Source organism: Panicum virgatum, chromosome 3N (genome assembly GCF_016808335.1).
Source record: "Panicum virgatum strain AP13 chromosome 3N, P.virgatum_v5, whole genome shotgun sequence".
NCBI classification, from domain to species: Eukaryota; Viridiplantae; Streptophyta; class Magnoliopsida; order Poales; family Poaceae; genus Panicum; species Panicum virgatum.
The window spans coordinates 734,844-762,601 of NC_053147.1; the positions used below are offsets into that span (position 1 = coordinate 734,844).

Genomic DNA, 27,758 nt, shown 5'->3' on the forward strand with positions numbered 1-27,758 from the left:
AGCCACACAACACGTCTCCAAAAACAACAAATAAGTAGTAGTATGGCCTCCTGTTGCTACACTTTGCATCCACAGCCACAAATAAGTAGTAGTACATGTGAAGCATCAAGGCACGTAGCTCTAGCCTGTGGATCCAATAGTATCCAGAACAGATTACAGTAGCCATGCCCTGCCCCTGCCCCTGCCCTGGTGTGTGTACGACCCTGCAGGCTGCAGTAGCTTTGATCTCCTTGTGCTAGCTAGGTTGTGGGAGTTTGGGGTTCCACGTCGTCACTGCTACCACACCTTCCAACTCGGCGGCCGTCGCTTTTGTCCCATTTATAATCCCTCGTGCCTGCTTACTAAGCGTTAGCAACCCTCATGTGTGGCACGGTCCCCTATTTTTTTTAAGATTATACAATACAACTCAGTCATTCATAACGCACATATACTCACACTCCTATAAACATACTCCCTCCGTAATGGTATTAGAAGTCATTCTGGCCTCCAACGACTACAGCGCAAAGGAAGTCGTCCTATCAGAACAATAGTGTTTTGGACGGAATTGCCCTGCATAATTGCGCAGGAATTGAACCGGCGACCTCCAAGCTTCCAGCGCCTAGGGACATGCTGCGCTAGCCAATGGGCCAAGTCGGCGCTGTTGTTTACAATGCACCCGCTACCGTATTTATTATGGACAAACATGGAAACATTACCCTAATTAATCACTCCTTGGTATGCTAAATTCTGTCCTAAACGACTTCTAATACCTTTACGGAGGAAGTATGTACACATACACTACTCCTATAAGCATACACACCCCTATGAACACATGTACGCAAACACCGGTAAATCTTCGAGATAGACGAAGTCACACAGACGCCTCGCTGTCGACGGGAATGTCGCCTACCACTGAATACACAATGTCGTTAAATCCCAGAATATTCGCTATCAAGGAAAGTCGAATCCAAAACCTCAGGTACTACCGAGGCTCTGCACTTACACATGATCGAGGAAATGTTTTTCATGTGCACACCGCTCGATCATAATTAGGACGTCACATAGTGCTCCTTCATAATTAGGACCACTACTTATAAGGGGAACAAACTACTAAATGAAGGAAAAGGAGTCTCATACCCTCCATTTAATCCTGTGCCGTATCGTCGACCCATATCATCAACTTGACCCAGCTTTTCAAAACTATGTGCACGCTTGTGTTGAATTTCTTCATTTAATTAGATCATGCCAGCAAAACATTAAGCCTCTTGCAAGAGGCTATTAATATATAATTCTACTATGGGTATCTATAGCTACCAGGATCATTACCGGAAATTGAGTTTTTTTGCGAGTATATTTTTGTTTGCCGAGTGTTTTGCCTTGGGCATTTCGCAAAAAGCTTATTTACCAAGTGTAGTAAAAAAACACTCGGCAAACAAATACACTCGGCAAAGAAACTCTTTGCCGAGTGTATTACTTTTGCACTCAATAAAGAAGCTCTTTGCCGAGTGTTCTATTTTAACACTCGACAAATAATAAATTCAAAGCATATTTTGAAGTAGAAATTAATTCAAATTCGAACCAAAACAACTACAAAGTTGTATAACTTCTCAAGATCTACAACTTTTATTTTGGTCCTATCTTCATTCAACAAAACGATAGTAACGTTGTTCACAAAATTTACATGACTCATATAGTTTCGTAAAACTAGAAGAAAGAAGTCACAAAAAAAAAAACTAGAAGAGAGAAATATAAGATTTGTGAACAATGTTGCTACCACTATATTAGATGATCGAAATAAAAGTTATAGATTTTTAAAAGTTATGAAACTTTGTATTTGATAATTTTTTATTTGAAATCATCTTATCAACAAAAACTAATTTTGAATTTGCAAAAATTTGAAATTTGATTTTTTTAAAGTACCTCGGATGAGGAAAAAGCCAAAATAAAAGTTGTAGATCTCAAAGTTATGAAACTTAGTAGTTGACAACATTTTGATTTGAAATTATCTTGTCGTCAAAAACTACATTTGAATTTCTCAAATTTGAAATTCAAATTTTGTAAATTATCTTATCGATGAGCTCGGATGAAAAAAATATTAAAATGAAAGTTGTAGATCTCGAAAAGTTATGAAAGTTTGTAGTTGATAATGTTTTAATTTGAATTTGTTTAGGACCTCAAACAAGAAAATTACACTCGACTTAGTATAATATGTGGGGAATCAAAACGGAATATAAACACAAATGACAGTGTGGTGCGGTGGTAGAGGTGGTTTCACGCCGCAACTTGCGACTTTGTAGAGAAGGCAGGGGTGGCTTGGTAGTGTTGTCCTCCTCTCGGAATAAAATAAAATTTTATTTTTAAAATCATTTTTCTTGTTTTCATGAAAAATTATTTGAGAGTGTTTTTTTGACAGACGGTAAAGATTTTGCGAGTGTCTTTTGTTTTTGATGAGTGCCCAACAAATGACACTCAGCAAATAGCTGTTTGCCAACCAAATCGAAGCTTTTGCCGAGGTAGTGGGTTACTGTTCCTTATAAAACTCCCAATTTTTTAAAATATATAATCAATACCATCAATACGTATGTTTAAACTTTGATAGTCAATATTTTCCGGAGAATGTTAATTTAAATTTAGAAGTGTGCTGTGGCTAGATTTTTGTTCACGAGTACGTAATTTCAATTATCAAGCTACTATAACTCTGTTGTAATTTGCTTATGCTTTACACGGCAATGAGTAGGAGTCAAAGTACGAAGTTGGTAGGGACACATGCATGTACTACTCCTGTATATAGGTAGCAGGTACGTAATGCGAAAGAAGTCCTGATCGATGGACGCGGTCGGCCGGTCACCGACGCATGCATAGAGTCCTCCGGAGTTAGCGCCGGTGAAATGGGGATGGATTGCCTGCCTGCTGGAGGACGACGACGTTGGAGATAGATGGATATATAAGATGGTCCCTGCTGCAGGTCGTCAACAGGTACGGTCTCTCTACTAAATTAATAAAACCATATGGTCCAGCACGTACGGCAGCTTCATCTTTCTTCTGCATTGCCTAGCTGCTACTTGCTTCTCGGGATTGGATTGGTAATTTGCTGAAACACCTCCATCATCAAAACATTAATTTTTTTTTGTATTAAAAAAAGAGATGAATAATCTGTTGCAGATGCTCTAAAGTTCACAAATGCATTAATATACTCTACTGTATTTTGCTAGCTTGGCATGCTTTATTAATTAATTTTATGCCGCACTTTTATCGCGCCTACATCTCAGCTTCCGATCGATCGATCAATCGTCATGATGATATACACAGGGTGTATCTTGTACGTACATTAGTACATACGTGTGCTCTGTCCCACTTAATACTAAACCATGTAAATAAAATCGAGAGTACTTGCTATGGGCTCAGGAGGGGGCCCGGAAAAACGGGAAAGAAGCCCAGGCTGAGAGGAGGCCCAAATAAGAGGTCAGTCAATGTACCCAACGTGACCCAGACACCAAGCTATGGGCTCACTGGACCTCTGTACATTTAAGCTGCGGCTTGAGATAGAAGAAAAAAATTGATTGGTTATTCTTGGTTGCTAATTTGTAATTGTTTCCGTCCTCTCATTTTGATGACCAGGTAAGCCTTAGCATTAGTGACTGCTCATATTTCTCTTCTCCATGATTATTCAGTTAGTGCCCTGAACTAACAGTAGTGCATCCTAAGTTAACTCTTGTATAATTTGCAATAATTATAGTTCTTTTTTTGTATTCGGGAGTGCATGTATGCATGTAGGGGTAGGCACAATTTCCCGATCCCGAATTACCCAAATCTGATATACCTGATCACTATCTCGGGTAGGAAGTTAAGAAACTTGAATTTATTTCGCATAATTCGGGTTTTGACTCCCGGTACCTGAATTACCCGAACTTTATTGAAAACCCAACAGATCATGGCCTAACCCGCTTACTTGACCCCAACAACCCAATAAGAAATTTATTTGTTGATTGCTTGTTTGTTTGATTTGTGCAATAATAGTGATATGTTGATCTTACTTTTGTATTGGATTCCCCTTTTTACTTGTTGCATAATGGGAGAGACAAAAATTTGGCAGTTCATCGGGTATTTCGGAAAAATTGAATCCAAACCCAATATTTCCTGAAATTTTAATTGAAGTATTCCTTTTTTCAGATCAATTTCGAGTAGCAGTTTTAGAGATGCCAAATTTTCTATTACCCAAATTACGGGAACGCCCAGTTGTACAAGCAAGGCAGTTCGTTATCCCAGACCAACAAGCAGGAAGTGAAAGCCAATTAAACTATAAGTAGTAGCCCCGGGCCGTCAGGAGGCATGCAGTAGTGGTCCATCGATCATGACCAACATGCAGACACGCAGCTACCACCTTCACCTTGCTCCTTGAGGATTCATGAATTCCTCATCAATCTGTTTTGGAATGAAGCATCCAGGAGGGATCCGATGCACGAAGCGAAGAAGCAGCTAGCTGCCCTTTATTTGCAGACGCCGCAGGAGACAAGGAGACGACAGGAGCTCAGGACTCAGCAGCAGCAGCGACAAGAAAAACCATGGCCCGATTGGGTTTGTGTTTGGGTTTGACCGAGGCACCAACCGCACCAACCATCGCGCCCCACGTCGTCCTTCCATCCCCAACCTCGCTCCTCGTCAACCTCCCAGGCCTGTCCGTCCGACCCCCGCAGCAGCAGGAGGAGGCAATGGCACGAACCACGACGACATCGACATCGCCCTCGCCTCTTGCTTCCCAAACCCGGCGGTTTCCAAACCACCATCACAAAATAAAATAAAATAATCGCTCTCTCTTTTTATGAAACCACTTGTTTCCTTTTCAAACGACCGTTTCCTTCTTCTCCAGTTTGCATTCAGGAGAGGCGCCTCTCCTCTCTAATCTCCATTTGGCAGGCACGCCTCTCCCCGTCCATCGCCAGGCCACCATTAAAGTTGCCGGAGATCCACAAAAGCAAAACTGAATCCAATCAACAGGGGCGGTCTACCTAGCTACCGGCTGCTTCGTTGCGGTTGCGGTATGAATATCATCAGATAACTTCTCTTCGTCCTCGATCCCCCCTTTCCCTTGTCTTGATTTCCTTTCGTTTCTAGTAATTATCTGCTGCTGGAGTTCGATTCATCACTGGACTCGCGCTCGCTTCTTTCTCCCCCCCTTAACATTTGTCCCGGTTCTGATGCTTCTAATGCAGTAGCAGAGTTTTCCTTTTACACCATCATCAGTTGATGATACCAATGGCAATCTTCTTTTATATAAAAAAAAACTTTACTCAATAGTATACCTTTCGCATAATTAGTTTGTCATGCTGTTCACTGCTCAATATTTTGAGGTTTGTTGCTGCTTCCAACTTACCATGCTCTGAAGTTTCCAATGAATTTTGGACCATTCGTTTTTGTCATTTTCCCTTGGAGCCTAAACATCTGTTTCGGATGCTTCCAAGGCCAAAACGGCTACCTTATTCAATCAATAATGCGGTCTTGGCCTCCCCCTTCTTGGTTTCCGTGTGCAATCGGTCATTAGTACTTCACTATGAAGCAAAAGTATGTTGGCCAGCTTTGGTTTTTTTCGCGCTGTCTGTATCTGATACGGTTTTGGAGGTTTCCAGTGCTCACACTATTGACTATTCCAACATCATGTTTTAAAACTTTCAGCTATTTTCTAGCTTCCGGTAATTCCTAGATCAACCACTATCCATATTTGGATGCTTCCTTTGAATTCTTAATTCAGCAACATGCAGTTCTTGGCAGTTGGCAACCTTGGTTTATATGTAGGTTTATTCAGTTCGTGACAACTTTTCCTTCATTACTGGAAGACAGCTTGTCAAACTCCCCATTTTCTGAATTCCGACTGTCTGTTGAATTACTTTTCATGCTTCCCAAAGGTTTGCAAGATCTCCACATTCTCTTGTTTGTCCATTGTTTTAGGTTCCCTGTGGTTTGTTTCGTTTTCTTTAGCATCTCATTGAATAATGTTTCTCAATTCTAATTATCTTATTAGCATGTCCATGGCAGCAGTAGCAGCTGTGTCCCCCATTTGGAACTTCACATATCTCTTTTAAACCTGTTTTGGTCAACTACCACTGTTCCATAGGATCGGATTCACCGCCCTAACTCTGGATGAATGTCCATCATGTAGATTTTTCCTTTGAGGACGGAATACATGCTTCATTGTCGTCTACACCATATTCTTAGTGACAAATTGTAATTTGTTCATCCTTGAAATGAGCAGGTGAAAGCCTTGTTTTGTGGTTGTGGTCTCTATAAATTTTCAAACTTTTTTATGCCGTATTTTGTGACAAAATATTTCCTTTCGTATAGAAGTTTTTCTGTTATAGATCTTTCGTTGTCTGCTCGGTTGAACACTTGACCTTCCAGTTTGTTCATCTATTTTGAGAGGTCTCTTGCAGAAAATAAATTGTTTTCTGTTTGGTGATGTGATGAGATTTTTATGTCAAGTTATGTTCATACTATTATTCAAGTACAGAGTTATGTTTATAACTTCATACTACTATTCAAGTAACGTTTCTAAATGAGCTGTTGGTGCCTTTTCACTTTCATGTTCTAGCTTTGAAATTCTTTTGGCATCAGTCTTTGTCCAAAGAAATAAGTCTTGAAACCCTGTGGCTACCTTTGATTTGCTTTCTGGATCACCAGACTCTTCTACATAGTTTCGTGCATAATGAAAACTTCTACTGTTGTACCTACCTAACTTTCTCTAAAAAATCCTTCTTTCAGGCGTTCTATTACCTGTCTTCATTGCTTAATGATTCCTTTGTTTCATGAGTTGTTCATTTGATGCTGGGGGCAGAAACTCTGCAGAAATGGATCAGAAACACAACAGAAAGAAGGAGGTAATATATTCTCTGTTCTTTCAGCCTTTTAGGAAAGTTTCATCATCTGAGATTAAAAATTACAAGTCAGTTTATCTACCCTCTCTTTTCAGTTTCTTTCTATAAGAGTTCTTGGAGCAAAGGATGGGAATGCCTTGTCAAGGCATGGTACAGAGTACTCCATCAACTCCACAGGTTGGTTCTTAAGTTCATAGCATCCCTTTTAACGGCAAAGCAACCATTTTCTTTCTACATGACCATAGGAGAATTCATTTCCTTGTGAACCTTGGAAAATCGAAGATTAATGCATATTAGCTAGGTATGGTCATGATTGCTAACTTTAAGTTGGCGAAGTGGAAGCATACTAGTTCTCACCTGTTTTAGAGATTACTGTATTTAATTTACTCAAAACAAAACATCATTTATGCTTTTTCAGTTGATTTGAAAGAGTCCCCAAAGAAGTCATCAGTGGCTTCCCCGTCAGCATCATCCTCATCCTTCTTCAGAAGTTTTTCAGGTATGCACCTATTTCATCTTGCTCCGGTACTTGTAGTCTTCTACACTAGGTCATTAATTACTTTATTTTTTTGTATGTATTATCAATTCCTTTGACCTTGAATTCTAAGCCTGGTTTTCCTTCCCCTTTTCTAACTTCATCTTTCCAAAATAGAAAGTAGAAGTCTAAAATTCAGCAGCTTCGGTTCTCCTGCAACAATTAGCAGTAACCACACAGAAGCTTTCAGGTGAGCATAATTGCCAGTAAAGTCCCTGATTTTTTTAAGCTATACTCACTTTTTTTATGAGGTTCAAATCTTTATTTAATTACCTGTCACAGATAGCATATTTTCATTGGCTCAAGTTTAGATATTTACTCTGTTCTTGCTCTGACTTTCATAGGGTATTTGCAGCCACATGGAACGTAGCTGGAAAGACTCCGGACAGGGGTCTCAATCTGAATGATTTCCTGCCTTCTGATGACTACTCAGACATCTATGTGTTAGGGTATGCACAAAATTATAAACATCAAAGAATTGCATTATTGCTATTGTCTTATCAGATTGAGATTTCATATTTTCAGTGTCTTTACACAATGCATATCTTAAACCATCACAGCCTCTTACACGTTTTCTTTTGAGCTTAAATCGTTGTCATTTTCATATCACCTGCACCACAAGAGATTTCAGCACATTTAATGTTCTGCTTTTGAGCTTCCTATCATGCAAACCAATCACAACTTTCCTTTCTTGTGGTTGTCCTGCACATCTATCCAATCGACAGTTACCTAGCAACTGACTTTGTCAGCTACCATCTCATTTTACTAATTTCATCCTGGAAAATCAGTTACCGTAGTAACTTGATCAACATCCTAATTCAACAAGGAAAAACTGAAATTTTAATCCAAAGACTAGATGTCAGCATCTACCTAAGTTACTTTGAAGTCGAAACAGTAGCTTGATAGGATTTTTCCCGCCACAATTGCAATGCAGATTCCAAGAAGTCGTCCCCCTCAACGCCGGCAACGTCCTGGTGATCGAGGACAACGAGCCGGCGTCGAGATGGCTCGCCCTCATCAACCAGGCGCTGAACCGGCCTTCACCACCATCTGACGCGTACGCCATTTCTGAAGCTGCAGCGAGCTTCTCGTTCTGCCGATCCGTAGACACGACGGCCTCCGCCTCCCCGGCCTCCGCTCTCCAAACGCCCAGTTCCAGCCCTCTCGATCCCTCGCGGTTCCACAAATCCTCCAACAGAGAGATCCGCCGCGCCGCCATCACCCGCGGCCGCCGGCTAAAGACATGCACCTGCCCGTCGGAGCGGCCTCGGAGTCGGAGGTCCTACAGGGCGCCGTGCCTGATGGGTTGCGGCAAGAAGGCCGACGCCGTCGAGAGCGACACGACGACGTCGGACGAGGAGGACGACGAGGTCAGAACCAGCAGCTTCGCGGTGTCCGACGTGAAGAGCCCCGCGGCGGCGGTGGCGAGCCGGCGCGAGAGGTACTGCCTGGTTGCCTGCAAGCAGATGGTGGGGCTGTTCGCGACGGTGTGGGTGAGGCGAGGGCTGGTGCCGCACGTCGGCCATGTCCGGTTCTCCTGCGTCGGCCGCGGCATCATGGGCTACCTCGGCAACAAGGTCACTGTCTGAACTCTGAACTGCCACGCCAACGCCATTGCCATGTCCGTCCCCGTCAAGCTCAAAGATTCAAATGCTATCATGTGTTTGGTTGCAGGGTTGCATCTCTGTGAGCATGTCGCTGCACCAGACGAGCCTGTGCTTTGTGTGCAGCCACCTGGCGTCCGGGGAGAAGGAAGGCGACGAGCTCAGGAGGAACTCCGACGTCGTCGAGATCCTCAAGAACACGCAGTTCCGACGGCTCTGCAAGAGATCCGGCCGCAGGATTCCCGAGAGAATCCTCGATCACGAGTAATTACTCATACACTACTCACTGTGCATTCACTTGATACCAGAATTCAGAAATGAGAACTGACAAGTGGTAATGGTTGCAGCCGTGTGATCTGGCTCGGTGATCTGAATTACCGGATCGCTCTGAGCTACTCGGAGGCCAAGAAGCTCGTCGAGGCCAGCGACTGGGGTACACTCTTCGAGAAGGATCAGGTAAGCTACCAAATTCATGGCAGTGTACTGGATTCTGCAAATACTCTATCAGTAAGTGGTCATTGGGTATTCTGAACTGACCAGCTCAAGACTGAAAGAGAGAGTGGAGTTTTCAGAGGGTGGAGCGAGGGCAAGATCTTCTTTGCTCCCACGTACAAGTACTCTTGGAATTCCGACAATTATGCTGGTGAAGACGTCACGTCAAAGAAGAAGCGAAGAACACCAGCATGGTAAGGCAATAATCTTGTGACTTCAGAACAGGCCTGCAGTTGTTTCAGTTTCAGCATAGTGTTTTTGAACATTGTGGGTGCACTAAAATATTCATTGCTGGATCAACCAAAAACATTTTGTAGGTGTGACCGGATTCTCTGGTATGGTGAAGGGATAGTGCAGCTGTCCTACATTCGCGGGGAGTCAAAGTTTTCAGACCATCGTCCTGTGTGTAGTGTGTTCATTGTCGAGGTTGCAGTTCCTGACAACAAACTCATCAAGTTTGCATCAGGTCCCAACATGAAAGTTAGCGTGGAAGAACTCCTATTTGCCCCCAAGTAGCAGATAGCAGTACATGGAATGCAGCATCGTGCTCAAGATCATATACAACACACAGTAATACTCATTCCAAATATCTGGAGCACTAACTTGAAACATTGTGTACACTACTAATATTAGGAGATATTCACGAGAGGCAATTGCTGACCATAGTTCTGATGAAGTCATGAGTACAATTCATAGAACTGAGTCTGCACTCAAGAATCAAAATTGTTCCCCTCAGCTTCAGTTTGGGAGCCCAAGGCCAAGGGCTCCCATGATCATGACTCCAGAACTGATACAAAACCTTCAATCCATGGACATTAATTTGATTTTAATTTGTGCGAAGATCCATGGACATCATGGTGTCAACAACTTTCAGTTTAGTCAGTCATATGCATCTCTGTACTTGGTTCCGTACATGTCAATCAAGATGTGAATCCATAGGAGCATGAAAGGCGCTCATTTGTTATCAGATAATTCAAGTGTTCAGTGTTTCAATTTCTGCTACTGTAATGCTCAAACACTACAAGCCTCGTGATTTATCCTTCATGTTGCAAAGTTGGCGTTGGCTAAAGAAACCCATCAAACACAAAAGTGCCAGTTTCATTTCATAAAATCGACATAGTCCAGAAATAGTTAAATAAACGACTATATTACAGAGCATGAGAGCTATACTTTCTCTGAACACAATTTCAAATCGTTTAATTGCTGCCAGATATGGATGTGAAATTTTAAGACGGGTTCCTTTGAGCATGGTCAACCATCATTCCTTTTTCTCGGCATTCAGGACTACAGAAAGCACTCTCTCCCCTGCAGCATCAACAGAAGGGAGGAAAATTTGTGAGGCAAAGATCCACGGTACAATAGCTATATCTTATGAAGAATGGTACAAGAATTCAAGCATTTGTGAAAGAAGAACAAATAGAACTCTTTCTTACTATATAAGAACACAACAAATAGAACTCTTTCTTACTATATAAGAACACAAGTTTCTGATGAAAATTAACTCAATTAGACCTCCTTACGACCTTACTGAATAAAACATTGCAAATTTTAAGAACCAACAGCTAACAAGGTGCAGAACAAAAGTTAATTTGATTAAAACAGAAGATTTAGGAATGTGAAACAGAATATAAATAACTCAACAAATCTCTAATTACCAAGCCGAAGCCAAGAAACCTACTTGTAAATGTAGATATCTGCCTCCGGCCCCAGTGCACGGTTGCATGAACCACAATACTGCAGAAAATGGAGCGGCTGCATCTGCATGTTTCCAGGTGGCAGTGAATGAACACAAATCCTAGTCCCAGTGTGGCTGCCGTGTAGTTCATCCCTATTTCCTGTTTCTGCCACCTGATCAAGCTTCTGAGACTGAGATATTGAGGGTGTGGTGGCCATTGTGAGGGAGCGCTTGATGTTTTTCTGATGGAATGACACAGTAATACTTTGCGGACAATTTGTTAGTTTGTGTGCTTCTCTCACTATATAGATCCGTCCTGTCAGGTTTGCCTGTGTCACTGTTTTACGTACATGGGTGATAGAGAGATATGTCTCTGCATAGAGAACTAGTGATCCTTAAGAGTCTGGCAGGCGCCCTTTTTTTTCCTTTTTAAGGGAAAGAGGACATGTTAGGTGGGCAACCATTTCTACAGGTTGATTGGAGATACTGACCCGATGTAACATTAGTCATGTTAGTAATGCACAGCATGTTAGCATTTGGTAGAGTAGATTTCTTAATTTTGCACCACTCATGTACTTGGAGATCCATAGTTTGAAATGTTTACAGATTAAGTGAAGCATATGTGGAAAATGCAACATCATACGCTCATCTCATACTTATCACTGTAATGCAGAATGAGTGAGGCATTTGATGGCCAGAATATTTGAAGTGCCTTGCTTTCTGGACCGTTCCTCTGGATCAATCTTCATGGGGATAGGATGATAGAATTGTCTACATTAAAACATTACTCTGCCTGGACCAACAAACTGTAGTTGATGCTCTGTTTCTTAAAGAAAAAAAAATTATTCGATTGAGTATCATTTGATAGAAGTGACTAATTCATTCCAACTTTGTGTTGGTTGGTACTAGTTGTTACCACTCTAATAGTTGAGAAAATGCCAGGTTCTTTTCAAAAGAGAAGAGAAGGATAGAATCTCACTATCAGGTTCTTTTCAGATGTCATTTTACCCTATTTTTTCTTTTCTTTTCTTTTCCTCCGACAAAACGATTGAGGCACTGGCGTGCCAATTTCACGAGAAGCCTTTCCCTAGTAGCACATTGTTGATTGTCTATGTCCTCCTAATCAGTATTCTCCATAGGCAGGAATTGCAAATAAGTAGCCATGTAGCATTTGTTGGTTGCAGTATTTGATCATCTGTTCCAAATTCACACTCAAATTGAGGTAATTTGTTATCACAAAAGGCCAAAAACCAACGGGCGCGATCAGACTCACCAGTCGTCAGGTTACCTAATCCTTGGCTCCAGTGAACTCCTTCCTTCCTTCCTTTATTGGCCAAACAGATCCATCGAGTCGGATCCCATGGCGAGCGGCGCTTACCCCGTGCAGCTCCTCCACCTCCCTGGCGGCGGCGGCCAATGGTGCAACCTCGGCGCCGCCTACGCCGCCGTGACGTTCCTCCGCCCGCAGGGACAGTCCCTGGTCCTGTACGCCGCGGGCCCCGACGGCCAGCCGCAGCGCATCGTGTTCGTGTACCCGATCCTCCCCGGCGACGCCTTCGAGAGGCTGGACGGCGCGACGCTCTCGTGGGCGGAGCCCGAGTCCGGGAACGGGTTTGCGCTCTGCTTCCTCGACGACGCCGCGTGCGGGGCCGTGTGCGGCGCCATCGCCCCGGTGGTGAGGAGCCCGGCGGTCGACGGCATCGCGGACACCCTGGCGGGGCTCCGCGTGGCGAGGGAGGACGGCGCGCCGGCGCCCGGCGGAGGGGACATCGCCGCGCGGCTCGCGCAGCTCAGCATCGGCCGCCCGTGAACTGAAATCTAACCAGCTACTGCTGATACAGACTTGAGCTAGGTTTCAGTTTTCAGTTAGGCCGTCGTCTTCAGTCGTTGTCGACGCGATTCAGCTGCCTGTTTAACCTGTACTGTACATACATACATACACTGCACTAGTATCTGCTAAATCTTATCGGAATCAACAATGGCAGTGCTCTTCTCTCATGACTCTCTCTAAGAGTGCAAGATTTGTTCTTCCAGTGCTTGAACCGCAGCTTCAACTTCCAGAAGCTAGAATGTTTGAAACACTAAAAAATAGTACCACTTTCTCCACATGCAGACTGAGTTCATTAGTGGGTCTTAACTCTTACGGTAGACATGTGCAACCACAAGACTTGGATATCAAAAAGTGGGTTTTTTATAAGCATCAGATGATCAGAGCAGCATGCGTACTCATGCCTGCTACAATTTCCAACAAATACACGAGTCTCGGCTTTTTCAGCATGAAAAAATTGAGCCTCGAGCCAATGTGGCGATGTCACTATAGCGGCATTATATGACAGTGCAACAGGGATCTCTCTGTTGATGCTTACAACATGTGGATGCTATCTATGCCCTGCTCTCGAGAAGATAAAGTATATCAGCGAGACAGCGACAACTCCAGCAGAAGCAATGCATCTTCACCAGTTCTCCGCGCCCTGAATCACATAGGTCCTAACATCTGCTGTAATATTCACCTGCACTAGGAGAATCAATACATTTGTAAGCTTTAACATCAGAAGTAACCAGAACCAAGTTAACACTGATCTTTGAGATAAAGTGAGAAGCATTTTTCAATAAAGTAAGAAGCAACAGAGCAAAACTCAGGGCCATCAAGTAGATTCATGTGAAGTTCAGTAAAACAAATGTCCATTCTTCACACTCCAATATACGTTACTAACTGCTAGCACAGACATGCAAAACTTATCTTTGTGTTTCGATTTTTCCCTGACGAAACGAAACTGGCGAGGAATTTACCTTAGTATCTAGCTTTTTCCTCCATCTTTTTAGAACTTCAAGGCATGTTAGAAGACAAATAAATTATGAAGAAAAACAAAGAGCAGTCTCTAATAATATTTTCAGAGTCACTGGAAAACTTAACTAGAGAAAGCAAAGTAGCAACTCTCTATTCATATTTAACGCTACAAAATTACTGACAAAATTAGATACACTGTTTCAGGGTGATGAACGTGAACTGCAAACATTTGACAATAGTTCAAGAAAATGCTCACCATATGTGTACCAAATAAGGTGATTGATTCCAAGCTCTCTTCATAGTTCATATCAGCAATACACGAGTACACTGCATATTTCTCAAGGGAAGAGCAAAAAGGCGAAGGCAATTGTCTGACTCTCAATTGAGTTATTCAGTTCACTCTGAACAAATATCTTAGAAGTCTAGTCTAGTGGCATCCCAAACATATCGTTGATCTCCGCCATGACATCACGAGTGGTGATTGTGAGCTCAAATAGACCATTCTCATCCCCAAATTTGCAGGAATTGCTCTGACTGGCTTTGCAGGTGCTCTCTTTTGGGTCATCATCAGCTAATATGGAGAAACCTGAAACTGGAGCTGCTTTTCTATCTGACAGTGTGTTGGTTTTTCTCTTTGTTCTCTCACCCTGGAAGTTTAGTGGTTTCCCAAACATGTTGTTTATATCATCCATAGCCTCCTTTAGATTGACAGTTGGATCGACTAATCCATGGTGGCATGCATTTTCTACCTTAGCCTCATCATCAATAGTGGATCCAACAAACCTATGAATAACTGTGTCCTCTTGAAGCCCAGAACTTGCAGGGCGAGGACGTTCATGATATCGTGTTCCTGAGTCAGCTTGAACCCGACAGTGCAAACTATTATTATCATGAGTAGGCTGCACAGTTCTAGAGTTTGTCTTGACATCATCATCACTTTTCTCACATTGTTCTTCTTCTTCATCTGGCAATATTGCAAATCCTCCAACAAATGGCTTCTGAAAGTCATTTTGGCCTTTATGTCTAGATGAATCATGCAATGGTCTTGGAGGACATCTATTATTCTTGTGGCACATGACATTCTGTACATTGCAGTTAGCCTCATTTTCATCAACAAAGATTTCGAACCCACTTGTTTCCTGATTTGACTTCATGTTTTCCTTCTTAGAGTTCTTGTTCTGCCCCGTATTTTGGTTTTTGCCATTTGTACTATCTTCATCAATAAAGATCTCAAACCCTCTTGTTTGCTGACCAAACTTTGGATGCTCTTGCTTCATGCTATTGCTGTGGACCATCTTTGGATCATTATATTTAGGTTCATCTTCATCAACAAAGATGTCAAATGCACTTTTTTGCTGATTAGAATTTGTCTTTTCATGCTTTGAGCGTCTCTTGAGCGTCGTCTCAGGTTCAACTGGCTCCAAAAACATGCTATTGATGGCATCCATAGCCTCCTTAGTGTTTATAGTTGGTTCAACTAGGCCATGATGGCAGGCATCTTCAGCTTCTGACTTCCCAACCAATGCAGAGCCTACAAACTTTACAACTACAGTATCATCGCTATTACAACGGGACAAATTGTTGTTTGCTCCTGAGTTGCCTCTGGATAGCATACAAACTTTAGCTGGCCCTAATGGAGGATAACAGCCTAATGAAGTAGAACTGCTTCCTGACTTCTGAGTTGAATTGGATTTCAGTTGTTTACTGTTTCTGCTTTCACCTGCAAGATATTCTAGAAATAAGCAAGATAACACTGGAACAAACCATCCATTATATTTGCATGTCAGTTAAATCAGAAAATATGTTATGAAAAGGAAAGTTCGTGGTAAGGATCTACAAGAAGTATGTTTCTTTTATTTTGGGAAAGAATGACCGATAAGCTTTTTAATAGAAAGAAAAGCGGCAAATGCAACACTGGTTCCACCAGCAACTGATTTGCGCATCCTTTTTCACAGACCTACCTTCAACTTGGTTCATAGATGTAGCACTAGGCCCAGCTTTCGCAGGCATTTTAGCACTTGGATCAGCTTTTGTAGGTATTCTTTCCTGCAGCTAAACCACATAAATTGGAAAAAAAAAGAGGTGAACAAATTGAACATTGGTCATAGTCTAAACTGAATTAATACATGAAATGAGATTCATACTTTATCTTTCCTCCTCTTGTATGATTCCATTCGAAGAATAAACTGTTCATGTGCTTTGTGCAACTCACTGATAGGCTCTGCCAGGCTATTAAACATTTCAGTAAGTAACCAGCTTTATTATGAACCGAACAGTGTACTGAGATCTATTTTGACATGAAGTTTTACTTGGAACTACTAATTGTCTCATTTGTTTATTGTTGCATAACTGTGCATACTGTTTTAGTGGAGCTGTTTTGGGTTGGACATGAGCCTACCCCACACGCACATACTAAAATAACTTTTTTAACTACCACAAACAACTAATTTGCAGTATTTGAACCTGAGATATGCATAGTTCCAGATGCTGAAAGTGCAGGAAAGATTCTGCTTTTTCTGTAGCTCACAATATAGCAGACATAGCTAATGTAAGTTGAGCTCACACAATAATAATACTAATTATATTAGCAGATGATTGTATCGGTAAAAGCCTGAAATATGAGCGTACGATGTAAGAGCTTGCTTACTTCTGGATCCCCAGATTGTACATCTTGTCTGCATCGCTGAACCTCTTGTGCTTCTCATAATATAGTGCATAAGCCATATAAAATGAAGCTCTCTTAAGGCCAATTCGATTCCTCTCCATCTTCTTGAGCAATGGCTTCGCATCCGCCACGTAGTCCATCTACAGAATGAAGAAACCCAGTAAGACAAAAGGTCTCGTCAAAAGGAGCTCAGTTTATGATGGGGGCCACTTGCTCAAGAACCCCACTATGATGCATTAGGTCGGCAGTGGCAGGGGAAGAGGAAGAGGACCGAGACGGGTGGTTGCAGCAATCGGAGTCGGAGGGTGGCTGACCAGCTGGATCCAGACGCGGAGGTAGCGGGGATCGTCGCGGTAGCGTGCGTCGTCCTGGAACTCCTGGGCGCACTTCTGGAGGAACCTGGGCAGCTTCTCCCGCAGCGTCGCCGGCGGAAGCGCCCGCTCCATCTTCCGCATGCCCCTAGCGAACAAGGGGCGGGCGGCGGATCAATCGATCGATCGACAAAGGAAATGATGCGGGCGGGGGAGTGGGAGAAAAGGGTGGGAAGGGAGGCGGCGTACCGGAGCCATGGGCGCAGGGGGTCGGAGCCGGAGAAGCTCCGGATGTCACCCACCACCGACGAGAGGAGCTCCTTCTCCTGCTCTGCGTCTGCGGCGGCCATTTGTGGAGGATTTCAGTGGCGGCCGGCCCGACAAGACGAGCATTTCGAATTTTATTTTATCTCCCCACCCACCCGTCCTTTGAAGGGCAACGGCCATGGGAAGGCTAGGGCCCACCTGTCTGTCATCCTTTACTGCCCGGCCCACCTGCCAGACCTCCACGGGGCTCTCAGCTCTCATAGCATAGCATCGGCTGTATACCTCCACCCGATCACCACACAAAGGCCATGTTTACTTCCCAAAAAATTTTACACAGTATCTGTCACACCAAATTTTCGAATTTGTGCATGGAGCATTAAATATAATTAAAAAATAACTAATTACACAGTTTAACTGATTAGCACGAGCTGAATCTTTTAAGTCTAATTAGTCCATAATTGAATATTATTTGTTAAATAACAACAAAATATGTTATAGTACCAAAACCCAAACTTTTTCACCAACTAAACACACCCAAAATGTTCTTGTTAAACCAAATGATAGCTGGAACATTGATGGCTGCCTGGAAAGAGAAACGTATTCTCCAGGCAGGGATTGTCCTAAAGGGACCATACTTTTTTTATATGGTGCTAAAGTAAAACCTTATACACTGGAAAAAGAGTGAAACAAACAAAATTCAGACATAATTAATTTATCTCTCTACGAGTAGGAATCAACAGGCAGGGGTGGCCAGGCCAACACTTCAACAACCAGTGGATGCACGCTATAATTGTAGTAATTCACAAGAAGGAATAAGAAAAAAAACTGATAGGCTCCATTGCCGTTAAACATTGCACATTCAGTTAAACGGCAAGCAATCAAACTCCCGATCTCAAAGGTCCTAGCTGTCACATGAAAAACAACGGATTCTGAACTGAATGTGCTCAATAAAATTGCCCACGAATTGACACACATATGTATATGTATACTTGTTAACCAGCGGGCATTATCATCCAAGTCGTCAGCTCATAACCAGCAGGCATTCTCATCAAAGCCCTTTTTTTTTGAGGAGGAAGTATTTTGCATAGAAGAAGCCAAAGGGAAGAAGAAACAAAGACAGTCATCGCTCTCAAGATTTGATCTAATGCAAAAGGAGCAGTACCAAGAGGCAACTGCAGGCCTGGCATCAAATACAAGCAACACAACAACATCTACGAATCTATAAGCCAGGAAACATGCAGATGACCATCACATCAAGGCAGCAGCAATTGGTAAAGTTATTTTCCTTGCGTTGAACATTTTATTAAATTCAAGGATTTTACATCAATTCGGTAGAAATTGAGAAGTTGTTCCCTGCCTAGTCAAGGAAGCAGCTTCCCTGCCATGAAGCAGGCGAACTTATTGCTCCGGGAGTACTCGTACGGCACGCCGGCCACCGTGAGCAGGCGCTCCAGCACCTCCTTGGCCCGGTCAGGCTCGGCCGTCTCGCACTCGAGCTCGTAGCTGGTCCCGAAGTCGAACCGCGTCTCATCCAGCTCCAGCACGAGGCCGTCGTCCTCGAGCTCGTAGACGGCGCGCGTGTTCCGGAACCCGCCCAGGCAGACGAAGGGCGCGGCGCCCCCTCCGACGCCGTACTCGGCGGCGACGAGGCGGAGGATCGGGGAGTCGACCCCGCCGAGGCGCGCGGGGTCGTCGGCGCAGGCGAGCGCGAGGGCGGGGTCGAGCGGGTCCTCGAGCTCCTCGACGCGGCTGACGCCGGCGTCGATGCGCGGGCGGCGCTTGAGCGCGAGCACCGCGCGGAGGGGCGCGCGGTCGTCGGGGCCGTAGAGGCGCACGCGGAGCGCGGCGGTGGCCGCGGCGAGGGTCCGCGCGGCGGCGTCGAAGAAGAGGTTGCGCTGGGCGTGGGTGCGGCGGAGGCGGGGCGCGAGGAAGGAGGAGAGGCGGCGGTGGGCGGCGGCGTCGGGGAGGCGGAGCTTGATCTCGACCTCCATGGGGATGGAGCTGCCTAGGAGGGCCTGGGTGGGTTGGAGGGGGCCGTGGTGGTGGAGAGGCCGATGCGCTGGGCCTTGGAAGGCGCGGCGCCGGGCGGCGGGTGGAGTAGGTGGAGGAGGGGGTTGGACGAGGAGGTGGTGTGCGGGGGCGGCGTGGTGTAGCCGGAGGGGGTGGCGGGTGGTGGGGTGACGGCAGCGGCGGCGCGGAGGTGGTCCTCGAGCTCGTCGCGGTCGGAGGAGCGGAGGTCGATGCGGGTGGGGTTGCGACGCAGCATTGGATTGGCCGCCGATTGGGATTGGGGATTGGGATGCTTGGAGATGGGAGTGCAGGGGAAGACGCAAGCCTCGCAGTCGCAGCTACCTCTGCGCCTTGGTCGGACATCCACATCAGCATCCAACGTGCAAAATCGCTCAGGAAAAACCAAGGATTCGATACAACATATATATGTTATAAATGGAGTTACAGCTTACATCTTAGGAAGAATGCAGCAATAATTCAACCATTTGTAAAAAGACTGAACACAAGTTCGTCCAAAGAAACTGCAATCATCATTAACTACAAAAATTGCCAGTGTTCACGCCACAAAGATAGCTAACAACTAGACCGAGAACCAACTGAAGCTCCAGGGGACAGGTAACAAGACGCAAAAATTAACAATGCTCCGCAACCTTCAACTCAGATCATTGTATCAGCTATCATAAAACTACTTATTACAATATCCTACACCAAAAACCAACTGAAGACTCTCAGCTCAATACTACTTTGTTTGGTTTGCGGGCTTAGTAATTACTCTAGGCCTCGTCCAAATCATCCGAAGCTTGGTGCCCACCTACCACGATTTCCTGTTGCACGTACCAATACAATACAAATTAGCAATTGCACTGTTAAAATGCAATACGACATACTTGAAAGGAATACAACACGACATATATGTTATTAATAATGCACAATAGCTGAAAGGAAACTAGTATGTGTTTCTAACCAAACTAAACAGATGCAGTCCCCATATGCCTTCCAAAATGAAAAGATTTATAGTACGATATTTTGCATGTGTTCTGTTCATTGGACTTCTCTCAATCCCCCACCCAAATCAACAAAACTATGATGAAACAGTACCATTTTATTATATATAAAAAATACATAGCGAGGCTAATAATTCATCAAAGATCACAAAGTTTGAATCTTAACGCATGCAGAGCTTAAGAAAAAAGAAATGGCATATAAAATAGTACCTCAAGTTTGCATGGTTTGGCCTTGACAATTTTTGGCTTTGCAATTTTCACCTTCAATTTTGTATCCTCGTGTTTTTGAACTCTTGCCTTTATGACTTAAATTATGTCATCTTTCATCTTCGACCTTTCTCTAGCAAGAGATTCATTCATTTTCGGCATAAACCAACAATAAAAAAGCGTGCCACTGAACACGGCATAGGAAGCAAGATAGCCGGCTTGTTCGGCTGGCTGGTTCAGCCAGCCAGAACAGTGTTTTTCTCTCACGCTAAATCAGCCCAGGCACCAGCCAGCCAGCCATCCAGCAGTATTTTCCTCTCACACCAAATCAGCCCAGCCATCCGCCACCAGCCAGCCGAACGGGCCAGCATGTCGTTCTTATTAATTCCACCGTTGCAGTTTGTTTGAATTCAACCTTGGTGCTGAAAATCACAAATCCAAGTGACAATATCTTTATTAGTCATCATATAAACCTTAAAACTTCCCAAAATTGGAATAATGCAGATATTCCTCAATAGTGGGAAGTGACAGTTTGTGACTTCTAAACAACATGTAGGATGATGGGACACATGTTAGTGAGCGAATGAATAAAAAAAGGAAAGTGCAATAAGAGGTCGAACCGGTCCCCTTCAGCGAGAATTTCCCTTGTTCGCTCCTGAAGAAAGGAAAAGAACATATATCAATCGATATAACAAAAGAAAGTGAATATAAGAATTGCAACTAGAAATACTTGACGTTTTGTACAATGACATGATCTCTAATGCGACTGATTATTATTCTCTATTAGAATTATATTTATTGAATCCAACAAATTATAAAATCATTGCAGAGCAAAGAATTATGGGTAGATCTAGCCGGGATGATGAATATTCTCTTTCATCCATTGCAGAGCACGAGGTAGATTAATACCTCGTGGCTGGATGGCAGCGGCGAGGAACCACTGTTAGGGTTAGGGGCGGAACGGCTAGGCCCTGAGTGGAGTCCACGTGCCATCTTGGTTTTTTTTTCTCGAATACGCGGGCATCGTATCATTGTATTAAGATGAAGAAAAAATTGGTACAGTGTTCGGTTACAACCCAAATGGAACGGACTCCAGATGGACACAAGCCGGCAAGCCAGCTGAACACAACCCAAAAGATAAACTCCAACGTGAACTACTCACATCCCGCACAACCTAAATGACTGGCTCTAAGCGTAGCTCTCAGTCAACGCTCCATCCCATGGAAGGAGAACTTGTGCTCTTGTTCTTCAACATCTGAAATATGTCCCGCAATGCGTCCACGTGGTGCGGCAGAGGTTCGCGAAAAAATTTCTCCACCGCTTGCTCTGCCGAAGCCGCTAAGGGCAGAGGCGCGCCAATCTCACCAAGTCGGCGCATCAGGAGCACAGCCCCTCGCTTTGCCGGCTTGACGGCCGAGAGAGGGTCCAAGGCTTGGCGATGGCTTCGCCTGAGACCAGATGCCTCAGACGAAGACAACTGAGGAGGCGCGTCGACGAGGACAGGGTCAATTCGATGGCGACGAGGCGGCTTGTCGACAAGAGGCGGCGGAATATTCTTTGTAATTTTGCTGATGAAGTCCTCCAAAACCGCGAAATTGCCGTCCTGACCGTTTCGATTGCCTCCTCAGAAGCCGGCACCGCATTCTCGGCCGATGGTGGCACCTCCACAATCGGTACCTCGACCGATGGTGGCACCTACACAGCCGTCACGAATGCTCGCATCGACGACGCGTGCCATCTTGGTCGCGAGAGATCGAAGGAGCGCTGCTGTCCCTGATGCCGCGGCCATGCCCACCGCGAATTGAATCTCCCTTCCCGGCGATTTCCCCTACCTGAAAAGCCAAGAGCGATTGATTGATCTTCCCCTCTGTGGAGGATGTTTATGGCGCCAACACCAAGCAGGGGAGACGGATTCGAGACTCCAGGTCTGCCTCCTAGTCCTACTAGCATTGGATTTGGATGGGCTGGGTAGAGTGGCCTACTGGGCTCCCGTTCGTTCGTTAGTGGGCCGCTGCAAAGTGTTCGTGGAATTTTTTTTCTTTTTAGATTACACAGCTCCTATGAACATTCATACGTACATAAACCCGAGTACCAGATCTCTATGGCAAGTAAAGAAAAAGTTCCCATCACATCACATATCAGTATATCATCAGCGTCACCATGTCTGCTTGGTTGTACAGAACGGGACCTTAATATTTCTATGGAACAAAAGATTTCTTTCTATAAGAAAATTCGCCATGCTGTTCCAATGCCGCTGAATGAACAAAAATGTCCGTGCGACGACGACCCCAACTCCATCCTCAACCAACCAACCCTCCCCGTAGGAGAGAGAGAGAGATCAGCAGCACTCAAGGATGCTACTATGCACAACAACTGAATACTCCGGTGCTAACAAGATGCCGTGGACACCAATCATGCCGGCTTCTGGAACAGGTCCTGGAGGTCCATTATATCAGCAAGAACGCCTGCAGCAGTGGTGTCGTTGCCAGCTCCTGCGCCCTGGATCACCAGAGGTGAGCTCTTGTAGCATCGGCTGTATATCTCCACCTGATTGATCACCACACAGAAATATTCTTGTGAATTATAAGACCAGGGACAGATAAGAGTGAGATTGCCCTCTTGTAGAGACAAAACTTCTTTTATGATGCTAAAATAAAACATATTCCTCTGGAAAAAGTGAAACAAATACAACAGTGCCCCATATAATACCATGGCATAGAATGATTTCTCTCGCTACATGTAGGAATTGACAGACAATGGTGACAGATGCTCTGTATAAAAATAGACAGTAAGAGAAAGAAGGGTAGCATACCACATTGTCACTTCCCCTCAATCTGCCGAGCACGGAATCTTTCGGGAGCTCTTTAAGGCCTACCTGGCACCTGCAAACTGGGGCGTTAGATATACCACAGAAAGGTTCAAAACCAGCTAGCAAGAAACAAGCTTGCTAGGAAGCTCCAAATAAGCAAAGAAGTGATAGGTAACGAGATTGGACCCTGATTTATGATGCCAGTGGACATTGCATGGTACTATAACACTAGGCTTGGCTTGGTGCATACCTTTTGCTTCCAATCTCACAGACATAGCGGAGAACATTTCCTCTAGAAGATGCTGCTTTGACTCTTTCTTCCATGCTCCTGTCAAGTTGTTCTAAACCACTTTCAAGGAAGTCCTCTGTGGATACTGCATCAGGTCCTAATTCGCTAGGATATAAACTCTCAACCTGGGAGTGAAGAAAAACACAAAAATAGCTCAATTAGACATTATAAAAAATACAGTGCCTGATTGATTACATCTCAGTGGTTCAGTTAACTGTAGGGCATTATATTAATGTAGTAGTTTAGTATAAATAAAAGAATCTGTAGTAAGTTAGTAACAACTGTTTTTTTTTGGTGCAAAGACATTCAAGTTAACAGCGATCAACTGCACAAAATCTAGTGAAAAGTTCTCATGCCATATAATTATATAAATGAACAAAAATGCACCACCAGAAACAAATGGCGTAATCAATTAGCTATATAAACAACTTTAGAAATTTGGAGGCTGTTTAGGATACTGTTTCAGACTTAGCATATCTAACTATGTTTGCTGGAACAAATTCAGACAAGTATATATTACGCTACCATAAACCAGTACCAGGCCTAAAAGATGGCTCCATGTAACCATTCAAATGAATTGGAGGCAGACTATCCAGAAGTACAGCATGTGAATAGGAATTAAATTTGCCCAGACCTACTTGATTATTGTCAACGTGAATAGCCAAAGTAACAGTCACACCAATATAAGTTTCAACATAATCAATAACAGTGAGAATACCCCCCCAGAGTCCAAAAGCACAATGTTTGTAAAAACCGATATCAATGTTGAAGATATGAATCTTCAGAAATAGTACAAATAGGCATACATTGATATTGTCCATGCTGATTTGTTGCCCCAGAAGCCTAGCTAGGATCAACGCCTGCATGCAAAACATGAAGTTCTTAGACCTGACTGCCTGTTAGCAAAGATAAATTGAAATATTTGAACCAAACCTCAGCTACCCCTTTCACAAAAGATGCAAGTTTTTATGTTGGAAGTTGAAGCTGTGAAGTGTGAATGTATTAAAGTCGAATATGTGAATACTACTGTTCTTGTGTGTGTTCTCTGTGCGTGAGCTCCTGAGCTATCTGTGAGGCTTACAGAATATGGACATGTGAATAACACAGCCAACTGGAACAGGATGAGCATTGTTTGATAATGGTTATGTTCATAAGATTTTCCACATCAAATTTAGTAGGACACAAATAAACTCAACACAGCAGTAGTTAATGCAATACATAACAGTTCGCTTAGGAAATGAAAAAGGTGACAAAAAGAACACTTATCGAATAGGAAACTGAGAAGTATCTGACCTTTCTAGCCACATCCATTCCACCAAGATCATCTCGTGGATCTGGTAAAATAAAGACATCAGTAAATGCACATGTCAAGCTGGTAAATAATAAATACATAAGTTGTGTTCCTTGTGCTCAGATTATCTATATTAGTTTATCTTAGTTACAAACAAATTACAATAGATATTTTTTGTTTGAGCACCACTTCACAAACAAGAGCTAACTACAAATTGACACATAGGAAAATTGTAATGGAAATGAAAGCAGAGAAAGGCTCGGGAATTTGATGATTGATTAATGAGGGTACGGGGTACAATATATAGGCAATGATCGTCTAGGGTTAGGGTTTATAGAACACACCCAATCAACCATGATCCTTGCCTAATACGAATCAATCTATCACAAAACCCTACGGCAGCCAGGCCAATGGGCCGGCGCCCCACAGCCCAATAGGGCGGCCCAATCTATCACGCTAACAGGAAAAAAATTAATGAGTTATTGTAAGACCTGGTTCTGTAAAGCCAAGAGACTTGGCTGTTTTTACAACTTCACTAAATCTCTTTCCATCCTCTAGCTCACTCATCACATAACCAAGTGTACCTACAAACCCATATGAAGGAAAACGTGTGTTATTTTTTTAGAAACAGTTCGCCCTTTTGCATAATAGACTAATAGCTGCATACCACTTAGACTGCCAACTATACGAGAAATTGGATCTCCTGATGCAACAATACGGGTTACAGAAGCTATCACGGGCAAACCTGCTCCAACCTGAAAGTAACAATTGCAGATATAAATCACCAAGGATCCCTAGTGAATGTGAAAACACAAAAAGGAGAGAGAGATGCTAAATAGAAATAAAATTGTGTTACATGTATGCCCTGACTATTATCATGAATATATCTGCAGTTTTGATTTCAAGCAAACAATACTCAAACAGCGGTCAAATACAAATTAATTCACTGTAAAGATTGAAATAATGAAATTGCAACAATAAAGTTAACTTAGATAATAATACCACAACATTCAATATATTACAGGCAAGATTCTGATATATACCCATTGCAGCAAAACTCAGGTCATATGTAAACAACAGTAGTATGTCAAGGCATAAAAATGGGAAAGAGAAAATAAAATGGAGCCACTGATACAAGCAAGAGCATACAGTAGATTCAAATCTTATCTGACGGAAGTTGGAGACCAACTTTTGAAAATCCTCCTGTGGGTAACAAACACATTTGTTATTCAGATAACTGCTCTTTGTTGAATTACAGGAAATAGTGTGAATTCATTCATCATCAAGAAAGACTATTAGCAGAAAACAATAAGTAGAATAGCATTACATAAGCACCAGTAAGAGGTTTCTTGTTTGCCAATACAATGCAGCATCCATGACCCACGGCATCCTTCATCAGATTAACAGTGTCATAGGTTGCTGAACAATCAACTAATACAAGACCTGCGAACAGGTGTGTGACAATTAAATGTGAAATGTAGGTTCAAAATCAGAAATATGATTCAAATCTATCAGAAACAAACAAAAATCAAAGACGTAAGCTTTTTGGTGCTATATACTCACTGGAAACTAAAAGCAGGAAGAAAAAATATACTAGAGGAGGAGGAAGATGTATGAGCAATAGAGCACGGAATAACGAACCGGTTGTTCTTCCAAGCATGGTAGCAGCGTCAATGACTTTGCTCCTAGCCTCAGGGTTCCTGAACAGCTGGTAGTTCCCTGAAATTGCACATTCAGATCTTGAACTATCTATTGATGTCAGGTTATCAGATGCAAATGTTGATTCATGGCGCAACGACGCGAGGCAGCGACAGAGATGTACCGCAGGCAGTAATTAGATATGATAGCAGCAGAGGAACTGCCGAAGTCCCTAGAACGACTACAGCTGAAATCCCACAACAGGTGGTGGAACGAAACGGAGGGTGCCTACCTTGGCCGAGCAGGGAGGACAGGGGAGAGCCGGCAGACTTGGCGGCGCAGAGGTGGGTGAGGAGCGCGTCATCGAGGCCGCTTGAGTTGACGTCGTCGGCGACGAGCAGGGAAGAGCTATCGGCGACGCCCACCACCCGGATGGCGACGCCCTGCCGGCGGTAGCAGGTAGTTAAACAACAGAAACCGTCAGCCAATCAGTGATCGCCGAAACGATCGGACAAACAAGTGGGCAGGGGGAGAAGAAGAGCGATACTTGGTTGGCGTGGAGGGGACGGCAGGACACGATGTGGCGGAGGAGGTAGCGGCCGACGCCGCCGCAGCCGAGGAGCACCACGGGCAGCACCGACTTCACCGCCGTCGGCATTTCCCCAACTGGGAGGAAAGCAGAGTCTAGCTAGGTCCTGCTGAACCCGCCGGCGGCAAACCTCCAACGGCCGTCGAGTCCACCAAGAGCCGCCGGGAATCCTTCGTCGCCGCCGCCGTCGCCTGTGACGCGACGGAGAGAGGAAGAGGGGGTGTTGTGCTCGCGTGGTGTACTCGCACAGACGGAGCTCGTCTCTCTGGCGTGTGGGCCCAAGGTGTGGGCCCTGCTGATTCATCCACCACTAGAACTGTGGGGCCCTGGTGTCAGTTTCAGAGACCGAGGCCGTGTTTAGTTGCGCTCCGTAAAGTTTTTGAAAAGACATCGTTCTACATTTGAAGTACTAAACATAGACTAATCACAAAAATAATTACAGAACTCGTCTGTAAATCGCGAGACGAATCTAATAAACCTAATTAATCTGTCATTAGAGGTTATTTACTGTAGCATTAATGTAGCAATTTAACGTCTGATTAAAGACTAATCAGGTTCATTAGATTCGTCTCGTGATTTACATGCAGCAGTCACAATGCGTTTTTTATTTTGTCTAGATTTAAGTCTCCATCATGCATGTGTCGGAAATTTTTTTTTGGAATTTTGATTTTTGCATCTAAACACGGGCTGAGAAGTGAGAGGCCCAGGCCCAGCGGGTGTGGATCGCCGTTAGACTGCC

General features: G+C 43.9%; 5 protein-coding genes across 11 annotated transcripts; 2 read left to right on the plus strand and 3 right to left on the minus strand.

The window, feature by feature from the left end:
* Positions 1-4,480: 4,480 nt before the first annotated feature.
* LOC120663457 (type I inositol polyphosphate 5-phosphatase 10-like) lies at positions 4,481-10,478 on the plus strand. Of its 2 annotated transcripts, none has more exons than XM_039942274.1 (11): positions 4,481-5,015; positions 6,733-6,848; positions 6,941-7,022; positions 7,264-7,344; positions 7,498-7,570; positions 7,725-7,829; positions 8,315-8,957; positions 9,055-9,248; positions 9,332-9,440; positions 9,525-9,670; positions 9,794-10,478. In XM_039942274.1, the coding sequence occupies exons 2-11, from the start codon at positions 6,777-6,779 to the stop codon at positions 9,990-9,992; spliced, it is 1,704 nt and encodes a 567-aa protein (XP_039798208.1). In that variant the 5' UTR covers positions 4,481-5,015; positions 6,733-6,776; the 3' UTR covers positions 9,993-10,478. The 2 variants fall into 2 exon arrangements, with proteins under 2 accessions (XP_039798208.1, XP_039798209.1); XM_039942275.1 differs by lacking the exon at positions 4,481-5,015 and adding an exon at positions 5,913-6,226.
* An 80-nt stretch (positions 10,479-10,558) lies between these two features.
* Positions 10,559-27,280, minus strand: LOC120663458 (homoserine dehydrogenase-like). 4 transcript variants are annotated; one of them, XM_039942276.1, is made up of 12 exons: positions 26,978-27,265; positions 26,723-26,873; positions 26,434-26,511; positions 26,120-26,235; positions 25,942-25,995; positions 25,460-25,547; positions 25,284-25,376; positions 24,795-24,835; positions 24,308-24,361; positions 23,463-23,626; positions 23,216-23,285; positions 22,504-22,950 (listed from the first exon to the last, which is right to left on the minus strand). In XM_039942276.1, the coding sequence occupies exons 1-12, from the start codon at positions 27,086-27,088 to the stop codon at positions 22,816-22,818; spliced, it is 1,155 nt and encodes a 384-aa protein (XP_039798210.1). In that variant the 5' UTR covers positions 27,089-27,265; the 3' UTR covers positions 22,504-22,815. The 4 variants fall into 4 exon arrangements, with proteins under 4 accessions (XP_039798213.1, XP_039798210.1, XP_039798211.1 ...); XM_039942277.1 differs by lacking the exon at positions 24,308-24,361 and having other exon boundaries at positions 26,978-27,269; XM_039942278.1 differs by lacking the exon at positions 25,284-25,376 and having other exon boundaries at positions 26,978-27,268.
* Positions 12,390-13,184, plus strand: LOC120663461. The gene has a single exon (XM_039942281.1). It carries the CDS (start codon positions 12,512-12,514, stop codon positions 12,959-12,961), a length of 450 nt encoding a protein of 149 aa, XP_039798215.1. The 5' UTR covers positions 12,390-12,511; the 3' UTR covers positions 12,962-13,184.
* LOC120663456 (probable inactive serine/threonine-protein kinase bub1) lies at positions 13,339-17,299 on the minus strand. Of its 3 annotated transcripts, none has more exons than XR_005670510.1 (7): positions 17,165-17,299; positions 16,919-17,063; positions 16,587-16,744; positions 16,084-16,168; positions 15,901-15,991; positions 14,196-15,659; positions 13,339-13,661 (listed from the first exon to the last, which is right to left on the minus strand). XR_005670510.1 is itself a non-coding variant. In XM_039942273.1 (6 exons), exons 1-6 carry the CDS (start codon positions 17,263-17,265, stop codon positions 14,362-14,364), a joined length of 1,878 nt encoding a protein of 625 aa, XP_039798207.1. In that variant the 5' UTR covers positions 17,266-17,299; the 3' UTR covers positions 13,339-14,361. The 3 variants fall into 3 exon arrangements, 1 of the variants encoding a protein (XP_039798207.1); XR_005670511.1 differs by having other exon boundaries at positions 13,339-13,666; XM_039942273.1 differs by having other exon boundaries at positions 13,339-15,659.
* Positions 18,451-19,525, minus strand: LOC120663460 (triphosphate tunnel metalloenzyme 3-like). Its single transcript, XM_039942280.1, has one exon. The coding sequence runs from the start codon at positions 19,171-19,173 to the stop codon at positions 18,544-18,546; it is 630 nt and encodes a 209-aa protein (XP_039798214.1). The 5' UTR covers positions 19,174-19,525; the 3' UTR covers positions 18,451-18,543.
* Positions 27,281-27,758: the final 478 nt, after the last annotated feature.